This window comes from Podarcis erhardii, assembly GCF_964252035.2.
Source record: "Podarcis erhardii genome assembly, chromosome: 2".
Lineage (NCBI taxonomy): Eukaryota > Metazoa > Chordata > Lepidosauria > Squamata > Lacertidae > Podarcis > Podarcis erhardii.
In genome coordinates this window covers 12,756,896-12,779,056 of record NC_138498.1, presented here as the reverse complement: position 1 = coordinate 12,779,056, position 22,161 = coordinate 12,756,896, and the positions used below count along the sequence as shown (strand labels likewise).

General features: G+C 48.1%; 1 protein-coding gene across 3 annotated transcripts in view; it reads right to left on the bottom strand.

Moving 5' to 3' along the window:
• Nucleotides 1–2,370: 2,370 nt before the first annotated feature.
• The window catches only part of CALCOCO1 (calcium binding and coiled-coil domain 1), a 36,811-nt gene continuing 17,020 nt past the window's right edge, over nucleotides 2,371–22,161 (bottom strand). For all 3 annotated transcript variants that reach the window (XM_081848932.1, XM_081848934.1, XM_081848933.1), the window contains exons 4-15: nucleotides 21,723–21,922; nucleotides 20,114–20,272; nucleotides 18,634–18,782; nucleotides 17,817–17,907; nucleotides 16,755–16,910; nucleotides 14,798–15,052; nucleotides 12,457–12,582; nucleotides 10,460–10,555; nucleotides 7,935–8,046; nucleotides 5,835–6,049; nucleotides 3,780–3,886; nucleotides 2,371–2,892 (exon numbers count right to left, since the gene is read on the bottom strand). In XM_081848932.1, the coding sequence (XP_081705058.1) occupies nucleotides 2,691–2,892; nucleotides 3,780–3,886; nucleotides 5,835–6,049; nucleotides 7,935–8,046; nucleotides 10,460–10,555; nucleotides 12,457–12,582; nucleotides 14,798–15,052; nucleotides 16,755–16,910; nucleotides 17,817–17,907; nucleotides 18,634–18,782; nucleotides 20,114–20,272; nucleotides 21,723–21,922 (1,868 nt within the window). In that variant the 3' untranslated portion in view covers nucleotides 2,371–2,690. The remainder of the gene's footprint in view (nucleotides 2,893–3,779; nucleotides 3,887–5,834; nucleotides 6,050–7,934; nucleotides 8,047–10,459; nucleotides 10,556–12,456; nucleotides 12,583–14,797; nucleotides 15,053–16,754; nucleotides 16,911–17,816; nucleotides 17,908–18,633; nucleotides 18,783–20,113; nucleotides 20,273–21,722; nucleotides 21,923–22,161) is intronic.

Genomic DNA, 22,161 nt, shown 5'->3' with positions numbered 1-22,161 from the left:
GAGATGCATTTTAAATAAAAGGACACATTCTACTCATATAAAAACATGCTGATTCCCGGACCGTCAGTGGGCCGGACTGAGAAGGCGATTGGGCCGGATGTGGCCCCCGGGCCTTAGTTTGCCTACCCATGGTCCTAGACATCTCTAGGAAAGGGGTGAGGGGGAAAGAGAGAGATGCTGTCTGAAACCTGCCAGTCAGAGTAAACATTTCTGAGTGAGATGGACCAATTGTCTGACAACTCAGTAAACGACAGCTTCCTATGGCCTCAGGTGTGTGTGTGTTGTGGAGTTGGGTCCAGCTACTTTTGGGAAGGGCTACAGTCGAGTGGTAGGACATCTTGCTTTGCATTCATAAAATCCCAGGTTCAATCCCTCGGGAAAAACCCTGCCTGAACCCCTGACGAGCTGCTGTCAGTCCGTGCAGCCAGTACTGAGCTACGTGGACCAATGGGCAGACTCTGTTTAAGACGACTTCCTATATTCCTGACATGTAAATGTTGTACATGTAGGGGGCATTCTATGGGAGGAAAGCGCTCAAATCATTCAACCTGTAGTCTGGGATGCTGCTATTCAGTGTGGGGGGGGGGAGGGGGGTTCCTGCTCATTTGCTTCTCCCCAAAGCCCCTCTCCTTGTGAAGATATATCCTTCCCACTCCCTCATTATTTATTTGAAAATTATCCTATGTCAAGCACGTCTAATGCGGCTTAGAACAATAAAGAACATAACTGCAACTATATATATTTATATATAACCAGTGTTACAAAAACAAAAAAAAAGATAAAGCACACTCAAAACCTCCGTAACATTCCAGCTTTGATCCAACAAAAGGGGGCAACATTACTCGGGGAAGGCTGGCCAATGCAAAACAGGTTCAAAGGCCTTCTGAAAACCCTGCGGCATGCCACAGTTCTAGTGGGAGGGAGTTCCAAAGGCATGAAGCTGCTACAGAGGAGACTCCCTTCCTTTGGGGGGGGGGACACAGCTCACAGACCGAGGGTGTGGACTCCCCAAGAGGGCCTCTGACTGAGATCTCAAGTATGTGGGAAGGATGTTACAGGTCCAGACTCCATCAAGGGTCTTAAGACGGGTGCATGTTATGTGTGATATGAATCCCTTTACCACCATGTCTACAGTATGCTTCAAACTCATGGCCAAAGCCAGTTCTAAGCTTATCAGTGCAGGGATCGCAGTCATGGCGCCCATGGGGCTTAGCAGTTCAATAATTCTTAAAATGTGTTTTGGGTTTTCCTGAACAACTTGACCCGTGTTGTTTCCTACGCTATCAGGGCCAGCAGCTGGAGCGAACGGACTTTGAGTGAGAAACCCACCCGTGTGTGTGTGTGTCACCATGCATGATTGCGTGAACCTTTTGGCATTCTGGTGCTCAGAGTGGAATACTGAAATGCCACGTGTCCCAGTGACTCTTCTGTCCGCAGGATGAAAGGGCGTTTCATGTCTGAACTGCCCAACACTATGAGGCTGTGCTTACCATTTTAAGAGTGTTCTGTGGTTAAAAAAACAAGCAACCCATGTTGCACGAACAAAGAATCACAGGACACCCTTTCGCTGAGGTTGCAGTGGACCTCCGCTGAACAGAGAGCTCAGCCCACCAAAAGGTGACAACCATTCGCAAGGCCTGTTTTGGGTGGGGGCAACCAATGTGGTGCCTTCCAGCTATCGCTGTTACTGTAATTCCCATCACCCCTCATCACTGGCCAGGCTGGCCGGGGCTGATGGGAGTTGGAGTCCAATGGACAATGCCATGTGAACTACCCCTTTGTTATTGTTTCACCAGGATGAGCAAGAGGAGAAGAGTCAAGAGGCCTCTGAGTTTGCCAGGGATTGACGGCCCCTTTTTCAAACTTGCTTGCCATTGCAGGATAACTGGCTGTGAGTAAACAGGGTCTCATGAGGTGTAGCGGGTGTGTGTTTGTGTGTGTGCAGTTTTTCCGAGGGCACAATTTGCTCCTCACACCGCCCCTGCCAGCCCTGTGCTGCTTTGTGGCTCTGATCCCGTATCCCAGCCTCACAAAACAGCAGAGGGTTGGCAGGGCATCAGGAGGGCACAATGGGCATGGACCAAAGGGCGCCTGCCTGCCCTGCTGTGCCCTCCTCACGCTGCCCCTCCAGCCCGCACCGGCAGGGTGGCATGGGAAGGACACAACAGCCATGTGCTCTTGGGTCCCAGCCTTGCAAAGCGAGGGTGAGCCTGGGATCAAGAGGTGCAAGGCTGTGGTGTCTTTCTCACGCCACCCTCCCTGAGCCGCTCTGCAAGGCTGGGATCATCGGGGCTGGCGTTGCATTGGCGACGAGGCTGGCGCATTCTGCCCCCCCCCTGCACCCATGTGCCTACCCTGGGTGTCATGAAGACATGCTCTTAACTTCTGAGCTCTCAGTCACTGACACTCAGCTTGGCTGAATGTGTGCACATATAGGGGTGTGTGTGTGTGTGTGTGTGTGTGTGTGTGTGTACATAACTAACTTTGCTGCTCCTAATGCAAGTTGACTCTGACCGTGGAGAGGGCGTCCCAGGGCGTCCTGGGGCAAAGCATTCCTCATAGCAATCTCACTATCAAGGGAGAAGGAAGGGACTATATCCCCAGCCTGGATCCCATGGAAGAGAGAGGGGAAAACAGAAGGGGCATGGTGGTGGTTGGGAGGAAGGGGGTTCGGGGGAGGGGAGAAACCGTTACTCAAAGGTGAAGGGGTCATGGGTGCTGAAAAAGAAGTGCCCGTCAACATGTGTATCCAACGTTTCCTTGTCGCTCTCGGGCGGGAAGCGCTCGTGGCAGATGGGGCACTCCTTCCAATGGGCCGGTGAGGGCAGGTCTAAGGGAGAGACCCCCATGCCGCAAGCCCCCGGCTCCGACATCTGCCGCCCTGTCAGGCCACTGCAAACAGAGGGAGGGAGAAAGAGGAAACAGTGCAAAATGAGCTGGTGAAGTGCTACTACGAGAGCCAGTGTGGTGTAGTGGTTAAGAGTGACAGACTCGTAATCTGGTGAACCGGGTTCGCTTCCCCGCTCCTCCACATGCAGCTGCTGGGTGACCTTGGGCCAGTCACACTTCTTTGAAGTCTCTCAGCCTCACTCACCTCACAGAGTGTTTGTTGTGGGGGAGGAAGGGAAAGGAGAATGTTAACCGCTTTGAGACTCCTTAAAGGGAGTGAAAGGCGGGATATCAAATCCAAACTCTTCTTCTTCTTCTTCTACGTCATGGAACTGGAAATCTGGCAAAATGATGTCCTGGCTGGGTTTGGAGTGGAGGTGGCATGGGGCTACAACAGGGTTTCGCAATCTTAGGCCTCCAGCGGTTTTTGGACTACAGTTCCCACCATCCCTAACCGCTAGTCCTGCTAGCTAGGGATGATGGGTGTTGTAGTCCAAAAACAGCTGGAGGCACAAGTTTGGGAAACCCTGGACTACGCCATGCAAACCCATGGTAGAGTAAAGAGTCTTGTAGCTTGCTGCAATAGCAGACAAGGTGCATGACTCCTGGAGATGCTGATGGGGCCGTCATGTTAGGTACAGTCCCATTTTAAGACATATGCATGCACACACCCTATCTCAAGGTGCTAACACACTAAGAGCCTGTACAAGCGGGTCTGGGAAACCTGTGGACCTCCAGATGTTGTTAAGATTACATCTCCCAACATCCCTGAACTGGAGCTCCATAGCATCTGCAGAGCCACAGGTCCCCCACCACTGGTGTACAGTCCTCTCTTTGAAAAGGGGGAACTGTAGTCAAAATAGACTCGGGAGCATCCTAGCTTCTGTTACCTGGCCACTTCATAGAAGCCGCTGCCCAGCTCTGGAAGGAGCAGGTTGGTTTCTTCGCCACCGCTCTGGGCAGCTGCCATCAGCACTGCCTTCTCGTCCTCAGCCTCCTAAATACAGAATGCAAAAGTAAGAAGCGGTACAAGCAGGCCTGGCTTCTGCCAACCCAACGCAGCTCAGCCCCCAACATCCTTTGCCCATCACTGAGGGGAAACAGATGATGGCATGCCTAGGTTGGCACGGGAAGCTGTCCTAGGTTCTCTCTTGCATATGTAAGCAAATGAGAAGCCACTAAAGGTAAAGGGACCCCTGACCGTTAGGTCCAGTCATGACTGACTCTGGGGTTGCGACGCTCATCTCGCTTTATTGGCCAGGGGAGCCGGTGTACAGCTTCCGGGTCATGTGGCCAGCACGACTAAGCCGCTTCTGGCAAACCAGAGCAGCGCACGGAAAAAACGTTTACCTTCCCGCTGGAGCAGTACCTATTTATCTACTTGCACTGGCATGCTTTCGAACAGGAGGTGGGACCGAACAACAGGAGTTCACCCTGTCGCGGGGATTCGAACCGCCAACCTTCCGATCGGCAAGCCCAAGGCTCAGTGGTTTAGACCACAGCGACACCCGCTAGCCGCACATAAAACGGAGGTATATAAGCAGGCTGGGCCGTGGGCAAGGTGGGGAACCCTAAGGTTTGCAGCATTACAAATATATACTTGGAAAACAGAAAAACTAGGGAGGTTAAATACCCCTTTGCCCACCTCCCATAAAACAGACCACTGAGGACTGAGCATGCTCAGTGGCTAAAGAGTGATGACTGACTATTGGGGGTGGGGGGTGGAGAGTAGGTTTGGGTGATATCTGGTTTGCAACATCGTGACATATCACTAGCTAAGCATCGCGATATACCGATATATCGGAATGTCCGAAATAAGGATGGTGCTAGGTAGAGGCATTGGCTGGCTTCACAGTTTCTCCTGCATCACAATTTTTGCGTAGCACACACATGTATCATGATTCACAATATATTGCCAGGTCAATAATTATGAAACTGCTATCACGATATGGACTTCAAATCCTTTTGGGATGATATACTGCCCAGCCCTTAAGACACATCATGATTCAAGATATATTGTCACGTCAAAAATTATGAAATGGATTATCACCATATGGACTTCAAACCGGTTTCAGATGATATACATTGATACCTTGGTTTACAACCATAATCCGTTCCGGAGGTCCAGTTGTAAACCAAAACAGGTTGTAACCCAAGGCATGCTTTCACCAATGGGGCCTCCCCCCCCAAAAAAAGGGTTGTAGTAATAATAATAATAATAATAATAATAATAATAATAATAATAATGGGTTGTAATCCAAGAAAGGGACACACACTTCAGGGTTTGACGTGGTTATAATCAAAAACGGTTGTACAGTGGTACCTCACGTTTCATACACTTCAGGTTACAGACGCTTCAAGTTACAGACTCCGCTAACCCAGAAATAGTACCTCGGGTTAAGAACTTTGCTTCAGGATGAGAACAGAAATCGTACTCCAACAGCAGCAGGAGGCCCCATTAGCTAAAGTGGTGCTTCAGGTTAAGAACAGTTTCAGGTTAAGAACGGACCTCCGGAACGAATTAAGTACTTAATCCGAGGTACCACTGTCATCCAAAACGGTTGCAAACCAAGGTACCACTGTATCAATATACCGCCTAGCCCTAGTGGGGAGGAAAAGCAAGTGGGAGGAGGGATGGTGTTGTGTTGTGGTGTTGTGGTGAAGGGCATTGCTTGCTGGCTGGCAGTGAACAAGAGCAGTCTGCACTGAAACAGTTTATTTCAGGTTCCACTTGCGCTAGCTAAAATGGGAACTTCTGCATTCTCTAACATGCCCTGCTTGAGAGCCTCCCAGGAGCATCTAACTGGCCGATGATTAACACAACACACTAGCTAGATGGAGTTTTGGCCACAACCAGCAAGGAAATTCTTCAGTTCTTAGGTTTGGCCAGATCCATGACCTCCCATCAGCTGATTTGCACCCTTCTCTGCCTCCCAGGGCCTCACCGAGTCGGAACTGGAATCCTCGGGCGGCTGCTTGATCTGATTGGCAATGGGTGCCGGCTGGCTGATCACCACGGTGTGAGCGGGTCCCCGGGCACAAGGCGGAGTGGTAGTAGCTGCCCGGTTGTCACACAAACTGTAGGACCCGAGCTGCGCAGGCAAGCGCATGTCCTCGGGACACTCATCCTCAGAGTCGGACAGCGGCGAGTCCAGGGAGCCTGGGAGGTGTGTAGGAGAAGGGACAGGAGAACAAAAACACACGGTCAAGGGAGAAAGTGTGTGTGAGAGAGAGTTACCGTATTTTTCGCTTTATAGGACGCACCCGACCGTAGGATGCACCTTGTTTTAGAGGGGGAGAACAAGAAAAAATAATAATCTCCCCCTCTCTGCTCAGCGCCCCTTCAGCGAAGTGGCAGGAGAAACGGAGCCCCTTCCATTTCTCCTCCTGCTTCGCTGAAGTGGTGCGGCGCAGCTCTCCCTCTCTGCTGAAGCCAAGAGAGTCTTGCTCTCCCGGCTTCAGCAAAAGGAACCCAAAGCCTTCGGAGTGCAGCACGAGTTCCCACTGTGCTCCAAAGGCTTCAGGCGGCTATCCCTGAAGCCTGGAGAACGGAAGAAGAAGAAGAAGAAGAAGAAGAAGAGGAGGAGGAGGAGGAGGAGGAGGAGTTTGGATTTGATATCCCGCCTTTCACTCCCTTTAAGGAGTCTCAAAGCGGCTAACAATCTCCTTTTCCCTTCCTCCCCCACAACAAACACTCTGTGAGGTGAGTGGGGCTGAGAGACTTCAAAGAAGTGTGACTAGCCCAAGGTCACCCAGCAGCTGCATGTGGAGGAGCGGAGACGCGAACCCGGTTCCCCTAATTACGAGACTACCGCTCTTAACCACTACACCACACTGGCTCTCAAAAAAAGCAACGCGTAGCCTCCGGAGCGCGGAGGGAGCACTCCCTCTGCGCTTCGGAGGCTTCACGTTGCTATCGCTGAAGCCAAGGGGCCTGCATTCACTCCATAGGATGCACACACATTTCCCCTTAATTTTTGGAGGGGGAAAAGTGCATCCTATAGAGTGAAAAATACGGTAATTTTCCTAGAGAACAATGGTGCGATTGATGCGAGGTTGTGGCTCCAGAAGCAAATCCGTCTCTCTCTCAAATAATTTATTTTAGACCAGGCCACTTCAGGCACATGTGGAAAAATCTCAGGTGCTGGGTTGCTTAGACGCCAAAAGATTAGATGCTAGCCCTCAGGAAAACCTTTAGGGCAGGCATCCCCAAACTCGGCCCTCCAGATGTTTTGGGACTAAAATCCCATCATCCCTGACCACTAGTCCTGTTAGCTAGGGATGATGGGAGTTGTAGTCCCAAAACATCTGGAGGGCCGAATTTGGGGGTGCCTGCTTTAGGGGAGGGGTCACCCAACCTTTTTGGACCAGGGGGCACATTTTGAATTCTGAGCAGCTGGAGGCACCAGTCACAAAATGGCTGCTATGAGAAGCTGTTGCATAATGCAACATGGTTGCCACGGGCAACGCATAACACAAAATTAGAGAAGCCTTTTCCGTAATTGTACTTCCATATGAGAAAAGGCTTAACTTGTTGAATTTCTTTCTTAAAATTAAGAGAGAAGCAGCAAAAGTGCATTAAATGGGAGGGGAAAACACCAGCTCTTTAGGACCCTAGAGATTCCTACTGGCTGGTGGCCAAACAATTTATTCATCAATCATAGCTGTGACTTCACTATTGGCTAAATAAACCAATCGGCAGGAGCAGCCAAGCTTATTCATTTCATAGAAACTGCTTAGAAGGGTATCCACATGTTCTACTTCAATTCTAGGGGGGCTAGAGATTTCCTTAAAAAAATAAGGAGAAAAGCTTAGAGTCTGGGGCCCCTACTTGGGCCCTTGGGATTTGGGGGCAGGGCGGTGGTGGTTTGGCACTCGGGAATGCTGAGCTAATAGATGTTTGGGTTTCTAGGATCTAAAGAGCTTTCAAGTTGTAAAAAGAAAATTAAATACATTTTTTTTTTTTGCCACGACACTGAGTGGAGATGGGGATTGGTACGTATAACTGGGCATGCAAAGCAAGGCAGGGTGGCGGGGAGACTGACCAGGAGTCTCTGGCGGTGCCTCCTCTTCATCGCAGAGAATAGATTCACTCCATTTCTCGTCGGCCACTTTCTCCAGACGCTCTTCAAGGCGTCGTATGTATACCAGCAGCTCCTGAGGGGCAGGGAATCGGGAAAAGGTCAGCACCAACTTCCAGAAAGAAACCGGGTAGGAGGCGTCACTCCACCCACCTTCTGTTAAAGACCCTTCCCATACACCTCCCACATTCTAGGTTCAAGTTCTACATTATTATTATTATTATTATTATTATTATTATTATTATTATTATTATTATCTTTATTGCATTTTTTAAAAATTACAGAGAAAGCATAAATTAAGCATTACATCCAGATATCCAAAAAGAAAAAGAAAAAAATACAAAAGAAAAGAAAAAATATAGAAAGAAAATAAAAAGAAAAAAGAAAAAAGGAGGGGGAAAGAAAATTGATAAACAATAAAAAATGAAAAAGAATTAGTCAAGAACACAAAATTGTTCAAAGGATACAAACACTAATTTGAATAGAAAAAAATACATTTTAAATCCTTCTTTCCATTCTATCTTTACAGTCACTTTCTGTTCCAGAAAACTAGTTTGAATCCCTGCTATATTAGTTGACTTCCCTCTATCTCTTTGTGGCTTCAACACTTCTCTTAAGTGACAAATATTCTGTATTCGTGGATTAAAACCAGTTTTCCCTATTATATCTGTGAAATTAATCTAAGCACAACCAAATATTGCTTTTGGAACCATATTTTGTCAGGTAGTTTTTAAAGCAATCCCATTCCTTTTTTACCTTGTCACCTGAGTGATCTCTTATTAATTCTGTCATTTTGGCTAGTTTGAGGTACTCGCATAACTTTAATTGCCACTCGTCTTTTGTTGGTATTAACTCACTGTTCCACTATTTTGCTATTAGCATTCTGGACGCTGTTGTCGCATGAAGAAACACTCTTTTATTTTCATTTGGGATGCTAATTGTTAGAATTCCTAATAGGAAAGCTTCAGGTTTCTTTAAAATGTGTGTTTTAGTATTCTTTTTAGTTCCTCATAGATCATGTCTCAAAAATTTATTAAGGGACATGTCCACCACATGTGGAATAAGGTTCCTTCGTTTTGTTTACATCTCCAACACATATTGCTGTTCTTTTTATTTATTTTTGCTAACTTGGATGACAATAACAGCAATATGTGTTGGGAGATGGAAACAAAATGAAGGAACCTTATTCCACATCATCATCATATTATTATTATTAATAATAATTTATTATTTATACCCCGCCCATCTGGCTGGATTTCCCCAGCCACTCTGGGCGGCTTCCAACAAAACACTGAAATACAATAACCTATTAAACATTAAAAGCTTCCCTAAACAGGGCTGCCTTCAGATGTCTTCTAAAACTTTGGTAGTTGTTGTTCTCTTTGACATCTGGTGGGAGGGCGTTCCACAGGGCGGGTGCCACTACCAAGAAGGCCCTCTGCCTGGTTCCCTGTAACTTGGCTTCTCACAGTGAGGGAACCACCAGAAGGCCCTCGATGTTGGACCTCACTGTCCGGGCAGAACGATGGAGGTGGAGACGCTCCTTCCGATATACTGGACCGAGGCCATTTGGGCTTTAAAGGTCAGCACCAACACTTTGAATTGTGCTCGGAAACGTACTGGGAGTCAGTGTAGGTCTTTCAAGACCGGTGTTATGTGGTTTCAGCGGCCGCTCCCAGTCACCAGTCTAGCTGCCGCATTCTGGATTAGTTGTAGTTTCCGGGTCACCTTCAAAGGTAGCCCCACCTAGAGTGCATTGCAGTAGTCCAAGCGGGAGATAACCAGAGCATGCACCACCCTGGCAAGACAGTCCGTGGGCAGGTAAGGTCTCAGCCTGTGTACGAGGTGGAGCTGGTAAACAGCTGCCCTGGACACAGAATTGACCTGCACCTCCATGGACAGCTGTGAGTCCAAAATGACTCCCAGGCTGCGCACCTGGTCCTTCAGGGGCACAGTTACCCCATTCAGGACCAGGGAGTCCTCCACACCCACCCGCCTCCTGTCCCCCCGAAACAGTACTTCTGTCTTGGCAGGATTCAACCTCAATCTGTTAGCCACCATCCATCCTCCAACCGCCTCCAGACACTCACACAGGACCTTCACCGCCTTCACTGGTTCTGATTTAAAAGAGAGGTAGGGCTGGTGGACATGTCCCCAAATCAAGTTCTGTGTTCAAGTTCTAGCCATGGGCTGTGGGCAGCATCCAGCAAATGTGACCCGTCAGCGCAAGCATTTCCACTTGCACAACGGGACTTTCCCCTCTCCTCCCCCCCCCCACTCATCCCATGCCCTCCCCTAGAACAGATTTAGGGGGTGTGTGAGGGCAGGGAGTCCCCCTGCACAAGAGTAAACCCTCATGCAGATGGGGGCCACGATGTCGTGCTAGGCTGGACGCAACCCACGGTTTCCTTTCCCCTCTTTCTCAAACTCGTGCTTTCTGGTTTCTTTCCCCCTCTTCTGCAAGCTTTCCGAGATGGCCTCTCACCAACCTGCTTTTCGGCTTGGAGCTGCTCTTTCTCCTTCTGGGCAACCTGCAGTGCAGCTCTTAGCTCTCGCAGTTCCCGGCGGCTTTCAGAGACCTGCACCTGATGGGGCAAAAGTGAGAGTTTGCACATTCCAGAATATTATTCCACACCCCAATAATATTTATTGAATTTCATACAAACACATTACTTCAATAAAACAAAAATAAGAAAAATAATAGTAAAAGAAAAAAGTGAAATAATACAAACCTAGCAAATAATAACCAAGAATACAGCCACATACACAAATACAATAAAACTTGATTACCGTATTTTTTGCTCTATAAGACTCACTTTTCCCCTCCTAAAAAGGGGAAATGTGTGTGCGTCTTATGGAGCGAATGCAGGCTGCGCAGCTATCCCAGAAGCCAGAACAGCAAGAGGGATTGCTGCTTTCACTGCCCATGAGATTCAGAATATTTTTTTTCTTGTTTTCCTCCTCCAAAAACTAGGTGCGTCTTGTGGTCTGGTGCGTCTTACAGAGCGAAAAATACGGTAGTTAGTTAAGTTCCAACTTCATAAACATATTACTTGACTTCCTCTAATCTCTTCCATCTGAATTGAATGTAGCAGTTTTGCAATATCATTATATCGGTTATAATCAAATTTCTTAACTTTTCTTATTGTTCTATTTGTCATTTATTTATTTAATCCTAATTTAATCCTAGGCCTATTTAGTTTTTTCAAGTAATTACTAATCTTTAATGTTACAATATTTCTTCAAATAATCTTTGAATTTCTTCCAGTCTTCTTGATATTCCTCTTCTTTCTGGTCGCGGATTCTCCCAGTGAGACCAGCGAGCTCCATAAAGTCCATCATCTTCATCTGCCTGCACATCCCAGAATATTAAGGCAACGGGTGGGATGCAGGGCAGGGCAGGTGGTGAGCCAGGGAACTGGCTGTGGAGCCAAATATCCAATCTGCAGAGTCTTATGCATCCCTAAGGCTTCGGCTGTTTTCAACTATGAGCCAGACCTCACCCCTCTCCAACAAATGCCCCCTAAATACCTGCTGTTACGTTCCTCCTATTGGGATCTGACCCTCTTTCCTTAGATTTCAAATGTTCGGGAGCGAGTGTCAATCCCTTTGGAGCCAAAACGACAGCATCCACACAAAAGAGGGAGGCGCCAGCAAACTTGGGTGATGGGGACCCCAAGGCTTGTAGAAGTACAATGGTTTTTTGTTTTGTTTTTAAATTCAAAAACCCCTAAAGGGGAAGGCAAGAAAAGCTTCCCAAAAGAGTACAGTGGTACCTCAGGTTCAGAACTTACAGTGGTACCTCGGGTTACAAACACTTCAGGTTACAAATGCTTCAGGTTACAGACTCCGCTAACCCAGAAATAGTACCTTGGGTTAAGAACTTTGCTTCAGGATGAGGACAGAAATTGTGCTCCGGCGGTGCAGCGGGAGGCCCCATTAGCTAAAGTGGTACCTCAGGTTAAGGACAGTTTCAGGTTAAGAACGGACCTCCAGAACGAATTAAGTTCTTAACCCGAGGTACCACTGTAATTCATTCCGGAGGTCCGTTCTTAACCTGAAACCATTCTTAACCTGAGGTACCACTTTAGCTAATGGGGCCTCCCACTGCCGCACAATATCTGTTCTCATCCTGAGGTAAAGTTCTTAACCTGAGATACTATTTCTGGGTTAGCGGAGTCTGTCACCTGAAGCGTCTGTAACCTGAAGCGTCTGTAACCCAAGGTACCACTGTATAATGTATCTGATGTGGGCTTTGCAAATTGGTAAGGACACTGCATTGTATTGAACCAACCTTGACTAAGAAAACACACACGGAAATTAATGGACCTGAGTTGGTGACACTAACAATAAACAAGGGCAAGTAGTTTCTACTGGCGGGTGTTAGGTGCTGTATAATGAAACCATCAGAACTCAAAGGAATTATTATTTTTCTCCTGCCCAGGGCAATGGGGACCCCCCCAACTCCCTCAGGGCCCCAATTTACCAGACTGGAGTCACGTTCCTGTGCCAACTCCAAACGCAACACCTGGCGCTGTGCCCGCTCTTCTTGCAGGCTCTTCTCCAGGCGCAGCACTTCGGCGCTCAGCTTCAGGATCTTGTCCTTCTCTGCCTGCCGAGACCACAGGGTTGCACTGAATGGGTGGGGAGGGGCTGGATGGGACTCCTCCCCACCCCATGCCCATACCTCAACGCAGCAAACTAATCATGCAGTAGTTTTGGAATCATATTGGGGGTGCGTGTGGATGGAATCCACAAATCGGAGGGGAAATCGTGCCGACATTTAAAACACACAATTTCCAAAGTCAAATATATATACACACAGTTAAAAAGTCCAGTATATCTGAAGGAGCGTCTCCACCCCCATCGTTTTACCTGGACACTGAGGTCCAGCACTGAGGGCCTTCTGGCGGTTCCCTCACTGCAAGAAGCCAAGTTACAGGGAACCAGGCAGAGGGCCTTCTCGGTAGTGGCACCCGCCCTGTGGAACGCCCTCCCATCAGACGTCAAAGAGAAGAACAACTACCAGACTTTTAGAAGACATCTGAAGGCAGTCCTGTTTAGGGAAGCTTTTAATGTTTAACTGACTATTGTATTTTAATATTCTGTTGGAAGCCGCCCAGAGTGGCTGGGGAAGCCCAGCCAGATGGGCAGGATATAAATTATTTATTATTATTATTATTATTATTATTATTATTATTATTATTATTATTATTATTATTTCAAAAACGTAATTTCTACAAGTAACACGGGAGATGACAGAATGTCCCTCCCATTCATTCCCTGCATTTAAAACGTAGCTTTAGTTTGCAAATCATATTGTCTAGTGCAGCATACTTGGAAATGTTTATTCACATCTCCGTATGCCTTATAGGGAAGAAGTAACTTGGGGGAATATTTCATGTTTGAAAACACAGAACGCCGAGTTTCCTGATTCCCTACCTCCACCCTGAACATTGGCTTGCCATCAGAATCCCTGTACAAAGAATGACTGACTCCCATCTTCAAATACCTCAAGGACTGTCACATGGAAGAGGGAATAAGCTTGTTTCCTCCTGCTCTGAAGGATAAGACTCGAACCAATGGCTTTAAGTTCCAAGAAAGGTGATTCCGACTAAACATTAGGAAAAGCCTTCTGACAGTAAGAGTTGTTCGACAGGGGAACAGTCTGTTAGAATTCCTACTTCCTGACTGCAGTCATGGGATTTTTGTCTTTCACATGATGGTATATGTTTTGACTCCACAGAGTGGGAAGTGATGGAGACAGGATGTTTGTGTTACTGTGTTCCATGAAGTGGGACTATTGTCCTTTGTTCTCTCTCTTTGCTGTCTGATGCTAGAGAGAGAGGGAGCCATGTTGCAGTGCTCCGTGTGTGTTTATATGTAAATAAAGTAGATTAGCCAAAATGCTGAGTTGCTGAGGTCTGTTACGCAACTGCGCAAACTCTGCGGATCCCTAAGTGTGCCAGTGTTGGTTGGCATCGGTCGCTGTGATGTTTAGGCAGAAGAAAGCTTTTGAAGCTCCCGAATGATCGACCAGGAGGGAGGGAACATGCCAGTCGGGCATGTGTCTCTACCAGGGTCCTACTCGTGTGTAGGCCGAGCTCCTGACACGGAGGCTGTGGACTCCCCTTCCTTGGAGGTTTAAAAGCAGAGGTTGGATGGCCATCTGTAATGGATGCTTTAGTTGAGATTCCTGCATTGCAGGGGGTTGGACTAGATGACCCCTGGGGTCCCTTCCAAGTCTACAATTCTATGATTGAATCTGTGTATGCTACGTTCCACTTCATCCATGGCACTTTACCCCTTTTCCCACTAAAAACAGAAGACAATGCTGAATGCGTGCTTGAAGCAGGTAGCAGCTCTTGGGCCAAGGATGCTTCCCTGACCTCCCATCCCTGGCAAGGGACAGGCTGAGGCTCTCGCCAAAATCTCACAAGATCTCATGCACTCTGCGAGATCTCACTGGAACCTGTCGTGGTCACTGCTGCTTTGCAGGTGCCACCGCGCAACCCAGGTAAGGGAGGCTTCAGCAGGCGTGGGGTAGCGGCAGCAGGGTGGGGTAGCGGCAGCTCCCCTCTTTGCCTCAGGTGGCAAAATGGGACGCAGCGCCCCTGATCACCAGTGTCGCTGCAACTTACTGAGATGGAAAAGGGAGATGTCAACATGGTGCAGATGCACCGGGGAACCAACTCAGAACTTCCAAGGGTGAGTTTGCACTGCGCTGACCTTCATCCTCCCTCGTCTCCCTCCCGGGAAGCCAAAGTGATAGGGTTTACCATCAGTTACTAAGCACGACTGGGGAACCTGGGGTGGCTCAAACAAACCTCCATGCTCTGCAGCAGTGTGGCCTTTTCCTTCCACCACTGCCCTTTGCCCTCTTTCCACTTGAGAGTCATGTCAGCCAGCTTGATGTTGATCTCGGCTGCCTCCAGGCGGCTCTTGTGCAGATCGGAGATGGTGCGGTCCCGGATGGAGGCCACGCTGGCCAACTCTTCCCCCAAGAGAGCCACTTTCTGCTGGCTGGCAGCCAGAACGTCCTGCGTGGAGCGCAGCTGTTCGCACAGAGAGTCCATCTGCACCTGAGAAGAGACAGGATGGGGCATGAGTGGGGCAAGGGAGGCAACGAGGGGATGCATGGGTAGGGGCGAGCCCATATGACCTCCCAGAATTCTCCATGCTACTTTTGGGAAGGGTGGCAGCTCAGTGGAACAGTATTCGCTCTGCAAGCAGAAGGTGCCAGATTCAATCTCCAGGTAGGGCTTGGATCATATCCCATCTCAAAACCTCAAGAGCTGCTGCCAGTATAACTGATGTGTAGGCTTGTGGATTTGGAGTTTGATGGAGTGGGGAGGTGAAGTTCTCCAACAGGCTTTCCATGAATCTTCTCTTCTGACAAAGTTGGACTCACTTCATGTTGAATGGAACTGTTTACAGTTGGTTTCCATTGGTGGGTGAAGTGGGCAAAGAGAGATAGGACTGGAAGGAGCAGGGGGCCAAGCTTATCGCTTCCTTCAACACTATTAAAATAATACTGAATGATTATTAAAACACAGTTGCTGCCAAAATATATGGTGAAATTATGGAGGCCATTTTGCGAAACATTCTCTAGGGAAGGATTGGCGTTCTGCCACTAGTTTGGAGCAGCATGAAAAATAATAATAATAAAAAACCTGTCAGAAGTTTTCTCTCTTTTGGCAATAAATCAGCCATACCCTATTATGGGATGTCTTGCCTGTAGCGAGGGCTCGTGGGAACTGTGGTATAATAGCAAGTGACCCAAACCCCTTGCAACCACCAGTGGCGCTAATCAATATGCAACCTAATCCAGCGAGAGCCAATATGCTATCCCTCCAGGTGTTGTTGGGCTCCAACTCCCATCAGCCCCCAGCCAGCATGGCCAGTGGTCAGGGATGATGGGAGCTGGACTCCAAGAATATCTGGAGGGTACCATGCTGTCTATAAAAAAAGGTAAAGGAACCCTGACAGTTAAGTTCAGTCGCGAACAACTATGGGGTTGCAGCGCTTATCTCGCTTTACTGGCCGAGGGAGCTGACGTTTGTCCACTGACAGTTTTTCCGGGTCATGTGGCCAGCAGGACTAAGCCGCTTCTGGCGAACCAGAGCAGTGCATGGAAATGCTGCTTACCTTCCCACTGGAGGGGTACCTATTTATCTACTTGCACTTTGACGTGCTTTTGAACTGCTAGGTGGGCAGGAGCTGGGACCACGTCAAAGTGCACGTCAAAGTGCAAAGGAGCACGTCAAAGTGCAAGTAGATAAATAGGTACCGCTCCAGTAGGAAGGTAAACGGCGTTTCCGTGCGCTGCTCTGGTTCGCCAGAAGCAGCTTAGTCATGCTGGCCACATGACCTGGAAGCTGTACGCCGGCTCCCTCGGCCAATAAAGCAAGATGAGTGCCGCAACCCCAGAGTCGGCCACGACTGGACTTAATGGTCAGGGGTCCCTTTACCTTTAGAATGGCGGTGGGAGGGGAAAATTTGAGTGCCCACTGCTTTATTCCATGGTTACATTCAGATCCTGCCTTTTCCTGCAAGGAGCTCAAAGCTACATATGCGGTCCTCTCCCGCTCCATTTATCCTCACAACAACCCAGCGAGATATGTTGGGCTGAGAGACAGTCCCTGGCCCAAGGTCACCCAGCCTAGCTTCATGTCTGATTGGGGACTGAAGCCCTGGTCTCCCAAGCCCAACACTGTAAACACCACTGCCTTGAAGACAGAGTGCCTTGCTGTGGTTCAGAATATTCTGCTGTCCGGCACTTACGGTGCGGCGATTAGCAGCCGTCAGCTTCTGCTGCAATTTGCTGATGTCCTCCTGCAGCCCCAGAGTCTGCGAGACCTTCTCCCCATGGAGGGTCTTCGCTTCCTGAAGATCAGAGGCCAGGCTGCGGCTCTCCTCTTCTGAGGCCTGCAGCTTTACCTGAGAAGGAGAAAGGAGGTCATAGTCACAATGTTGAGGCTGCGATACTTGCCCTTCCACTGACTCAGAGTTCCTACTCTCCGATTTGGTCTACTCAAGGACCTCATTCCCTTCTGGGAAGCCTTTTGGGGTCCACATCCCAACGGCAATAGGGCTTGGTGAGATCTAGTTTTCAACACTGTGATTTATCACCAGCTAAACATACCAATATATCATGTTGTCTAAAATAAGAATGGAGCTATGTAGACGCGAACAGTAGGGCTGGGTGATATTTGGTTTCCAAATTCGTTAAACATCGCAATAGACTCATTTTTAACAATGTCTGGAAAAAGGATGGAGCTGGTTTTCAACTTTGTGATATATCACCAACTAAACATCACGATATACTGATATATTACAATGTCTGAAATAAAGATGGAGCTATGTAGAGGCATGGGCTGGCTTCACAGTTTTCCCACGTTGTGATTTTTGCATAGCACACACAAACATCATGTATTGCCAGATCAAAAATTATGAAACCAATATCATTATATGGACTTGTAACCAGTTTTGGATGTTATATTGGTCAGCCCTAACACAGATCCTGATTTGCGATATATTGCCAGGTCAAAAACTATGAAACCAATATATCAATATGGAGTTCAAATCGGTTTTGGATGATATCTCGATATATCGCCCAGCCCTAGTGGGCAGGTCCAGAGGCAAAGAACAACTGACACAAATTTTACCTTTTACCTAGTAGGCTAGCACCCCACTCTGTCCTCCATTCAGGGAAGAAGGATGCATTCTAGCCAGGCAGAAACACTCAAGGGCCAGCGAGGGGTGTGGCTTGGAGGGAGCTCTGGGGGCCAGGCAGAGAGGCCCCGGGGCCACATTTGGCCCACACACCTGAGATTTAGCACTCACCTGGTATTGCTCCTTCTCCGCATTCTCCTCTTTGAGCTGGTTGTGAATCTGCTCCTGTTCACGCAGCAGAGACTTGACAGTATCTTTCATTCTGGGGCCCAAAAGGAGAAAGGAGAGGGTGGGGTGAGAAGCAGTGGACCTACTCAGCTTGTGGGCCAGAGTATGAACCAGGCTGAAAAAAGAATTAGCACCCTCTGAAGGACTCAGCTCAGTTTGTAAGCCATAGTGGAGGCCGCCAACTGTGGTGGTGGGCAGGTAAGCTTAGGGAATTACATGGTAAGGTGAAGGTGACCCGGAAACTGCAATTAATCCAGAATGCGGCAGCCAGACTGGTGACTGGGAGCGGCCGCCGGGACTACGTAACACCGGTCCTGAGAGATCTGCATTGGCTCCCAGTATGTTTCCGAGCATGATTCAAAGTGTTGGTGCTGACCTTGAAAGCCCTAAACGGCCTCGGCCCAGTATACCTGAAGAAGCATCTCCACCCCCATCGTTCAGCCCGGACACTGAGGTACAGCTCTGAGGGCCTTCTTGGTAGTGGTGTCCGCCCTGTGGAACGCCCTCCCATCAGATGTCAAAGAGATAAACAACTACCTGACATTCAGAAGATATCTTAAGGCAGCCCTGTTCAGGGAAGTTTTTAATATTTAACGCTGTACTGTTTTTAACACTTGATTGGGAGCCGCCCAGAGCGGCTGGGGAAACTCAGCCAGATGGGCGGGGTATAAATAATAAATTATTATTATTATTATTATTATTATTATAGTACCATGGCAACTAGGCCATATGGCACCAGACATTGAGCCATGACCCTCACCTGTCTAACTCCGTCTCTCTTTGCAGCATCTTCTCACCCATGGCCTGGATGTCACCCTCTAGCTCTCGGATTCGGGCCACGTGCTCAGCTTCTTGGAGGCTTAGTGTATCTCTCTGCTCGGATACTTCCGCAAAAGAATTCGATAATTCCTGGTAGCATGGGGAGATGGAGGAGTGAGCAACATTCGTGGATGCTTGAGACATAACACAATACTTCTGATAATGTGTGTGTGGCAGAAAACCTGGTAGTTCCAAGGAAGGAAACACAGCCTACAGGCATGGGTAGTATCTGAGCACAAGGCAACCATCACTTCTTTTCTACACCCTGAAATCTATACCTCCCTTTTCAGTGGCTTCTCAGCACATTTCCATTTATTTATTTGCTCATTTCTTCAGGTTGCTGCTACTCCTCTTTGCTATTTCTTGTCTACAGTGACATCACTGTGCAACTAAAGCTGATTGGTTAGGTGGTGTCTGGCTAGGTGGCATTGTGACACCATTCTGTCCACTCTGAATCCCTGACTGGATGGGATCAGCCCCAAAAAGAAAAAGAATCAGGAGCTAGCATGACAGTGATGCCAAGATGAATGGGGAAGATGAATGGATCAGAGTGGAACTAGATGGGCAGCTTCTATTTTTTTAAAAAGACTATCATAATCTATCATATCAGTGGTGTAGCGTGGGTTGCTGGCTCCCAGGGCAAGGCAAGTATTACACCTACTAACCCGCGGTTCCTGTCAGGGCTGGGGCAGTGTTGGTCATGGTGGTGGGGAAGGGTGTTCCCAGCAGGGAGAGGGAAGCTGGGGAGGGGACAGCTGAGGCAGCCATTTTATTATTGTTATTAATAATAATAATAATTTCTTGACATTTTTACACCACTTGGTTGCTAAACATACCCCTCAAAGTGGTTTGTTTTTCTTTTGAAATTTGTGGCGTGCGCCCTCCCCACAATTTTGCACCTGGACAACAGTCCCTCGTGCCCCCCCCCCCCGCTACACAACTGCCCCAGCTATCTGAAGAGCAATAACTACTCTGATGTCTTTAGATCAAATAACTTTTTCATTTTTTTCAGGCTTTATAACGTCCGTTGATTCATTTTACTTGGACTAGTTTGGTGTTATTTTCACAGATCAGATGCTTTCATTTTGTGTATTAGGTACTTCATGGCATTTAAAACATTTTAATGTTCAAAGTGCTTGAAGGGCAGTGCATAAATCTTAAACGAATGAAGGAATGAATCGCACGAGCCATTCCACTGGGAGACAGACGGTGACACTGTGAGGAGTTACCCGTGTCTAACAAAGGGGCTATGACAGGCAGACCCTTCTGAAAACTTAGCAAATTTCAGCTGAAGGTTCTTTGACCTGCCTTGAAATGAACCTCAGGGCAGGAGAACAGGGCACAATTCCCCTCTGGCCCTGAGTAGCTTTGGGGACCTGGAGAGATTGAGAATTCCCAGATCGCTGGGCTTCCTCTCTTGCCTTGTACTGTGCAGCCAGCTTGGTGTGTTCATCCCGAAGTGTGCCCAGGACTGCTTCCAGCTCCGCCACACGGCTTCTCAGCTCTTGAACCTCATCCTTCAGGCGGCACGACTCCTGCAGCAGGGCTCCTTGCTCCTGCCGGCTCTCTTCCAACTGTGTCTGTGAAGGATATAAGGAGAGACAACCGCGAGGCTTCATTGGAGGCCAGGGAACACGTTTAGCAGACTTGCTTAAGCCGCTACCTTAAAGTCACCATCCCTGTGTTGCTATCACACAGGGTTGGAATTGAGAGGTGGCTCAGAAGAAACAGCATGACAGAGCCCCTCTGGGCTGTTAACTGATGAGCGGAAAGAAACTTTCTGCTGGTTGTCAGGAAAGGCCTTTTTCCACCTGCCTTGCCCCACCCTCCAGCCCTGGAGCCTTTCCTAGACCAGTGTTTCCCAACCTTGGGCCTCCAGCTGTTTTTGAACTACAATTCCCATCATCCCTGACCACTGGTCTTGCTAGCTAGGGATGATGGGAGTTGTAGTCCAAAAACAGCTGGAGGCCCAAGGTTGGGAAACACTGTCCTAGACCATGACTTTGAGGACAGCAGAAGGAGCTGGGAAGAGAGAAGCTCAGGGATTTTTACACACACACACACACACACACACACACACAGTCATACATTGGGTTACAGATGCTTCAGGTTGTGTTTTTTTGCGTTACGGACACGCCGAAAACCTGGAAGTACCGGAACAACAACACTGCGGGTTGCGAACGCTGCAGGTTGTGAACGTGCCTCCTGCACGGATCACGTTCGCAGCCCAAGCATCCACTGTATATATTTATACGCTGTGTGTCCTTTCCCCCTCAATTTGATTCTTTTGTATGGTTTTGTGGTGTTTTATGCATTGTGACTTGTTTTTAGTGATTATTGTAATGGTCCAGTGTAAACTGTTTAATTATTATTTGCCGATATTTCATTTTACTATTTACAATTACATTCTAATGGATTGTTGCATATTGCTTTTATTTGATACAGGATGTTTATTTTAAAGTTATGCTTTTATCATGGCTTTTTTTTGTATCAGATCAGGTTGTTGTTAGGTGTGTGATCTTTGCTGTCTCTTTTGTTGTTTCCAGAGCTTGTAAACCGCCTTGAATACAGTAATTTAGAAAGGCGGTATAGAAATTAAAAGTGAAATGAAATGGGAAAAATAGACTTGAAGTGGAAGATATGTGAGTACTCTAAATTTATTAAAAGAGACACACGCCACTGCTGGACATGGAAATCAGAGAGAAGAAGATTAGCGTAGTCTTTTACTAGACAAATTAGCTTTCCATCTACAGGAAGACTGCTTCCACAGGGAGAATTCAAAGATGCAATTCCCCTCCTGCAGACTGATGTGGTACAGTTTGGGAAAGACCGTACCATGTTGCTTTCGAGGCCAAGTCATTATTTTAGTGTTGGGAAACCTGTGTGGATTTTACTGGGCTCCCAGCTCCCATCAGCATTGAATGGTACAACCAAGGGCTAGGGATGATGGGCATTGTTGGGCAAATTATCCGCCAGGCTGAACGGTCAGGGGGCTTCTGAAATTCAGGGTGTTGCTTGGGAGTACGTTACCTCCAGCAGGGCAGCCTTGGGAACCACCAGCAACATGTCGGTGCCCCCACCGTCATCGCCCGCCTCCTCCAGAGTGACGAGCTCATCCATGGGCCGCGGCTCGCTGAACTGGAAAGGGGAGCTTTGACCACGCACCTCCCCACGGCGATCCACATAGCGGAACTGGTACTGCTGGGGGCCTGGCTTAGGCAGGTAGCTGGCTGTAAACACAACAAATTGGTTTGTTTACTGATCTGTGTTACGTACAGTCTGAAGAAAGCAAAATGGTTGACACCGCAGCAAAGGAAAGAAATGAGGCTCTTAAGCAGGGGTCAGCAAACTTTTTCAGCAGGGGGCCGGTCCACTGCCCCTCAGACCTTGTGGGGGGCTGGACTATATTTTGGAAAAAATAATAATGATGCAAGAGCACCATGAGCCCTGGTGGCTGCTTACCTGTGTC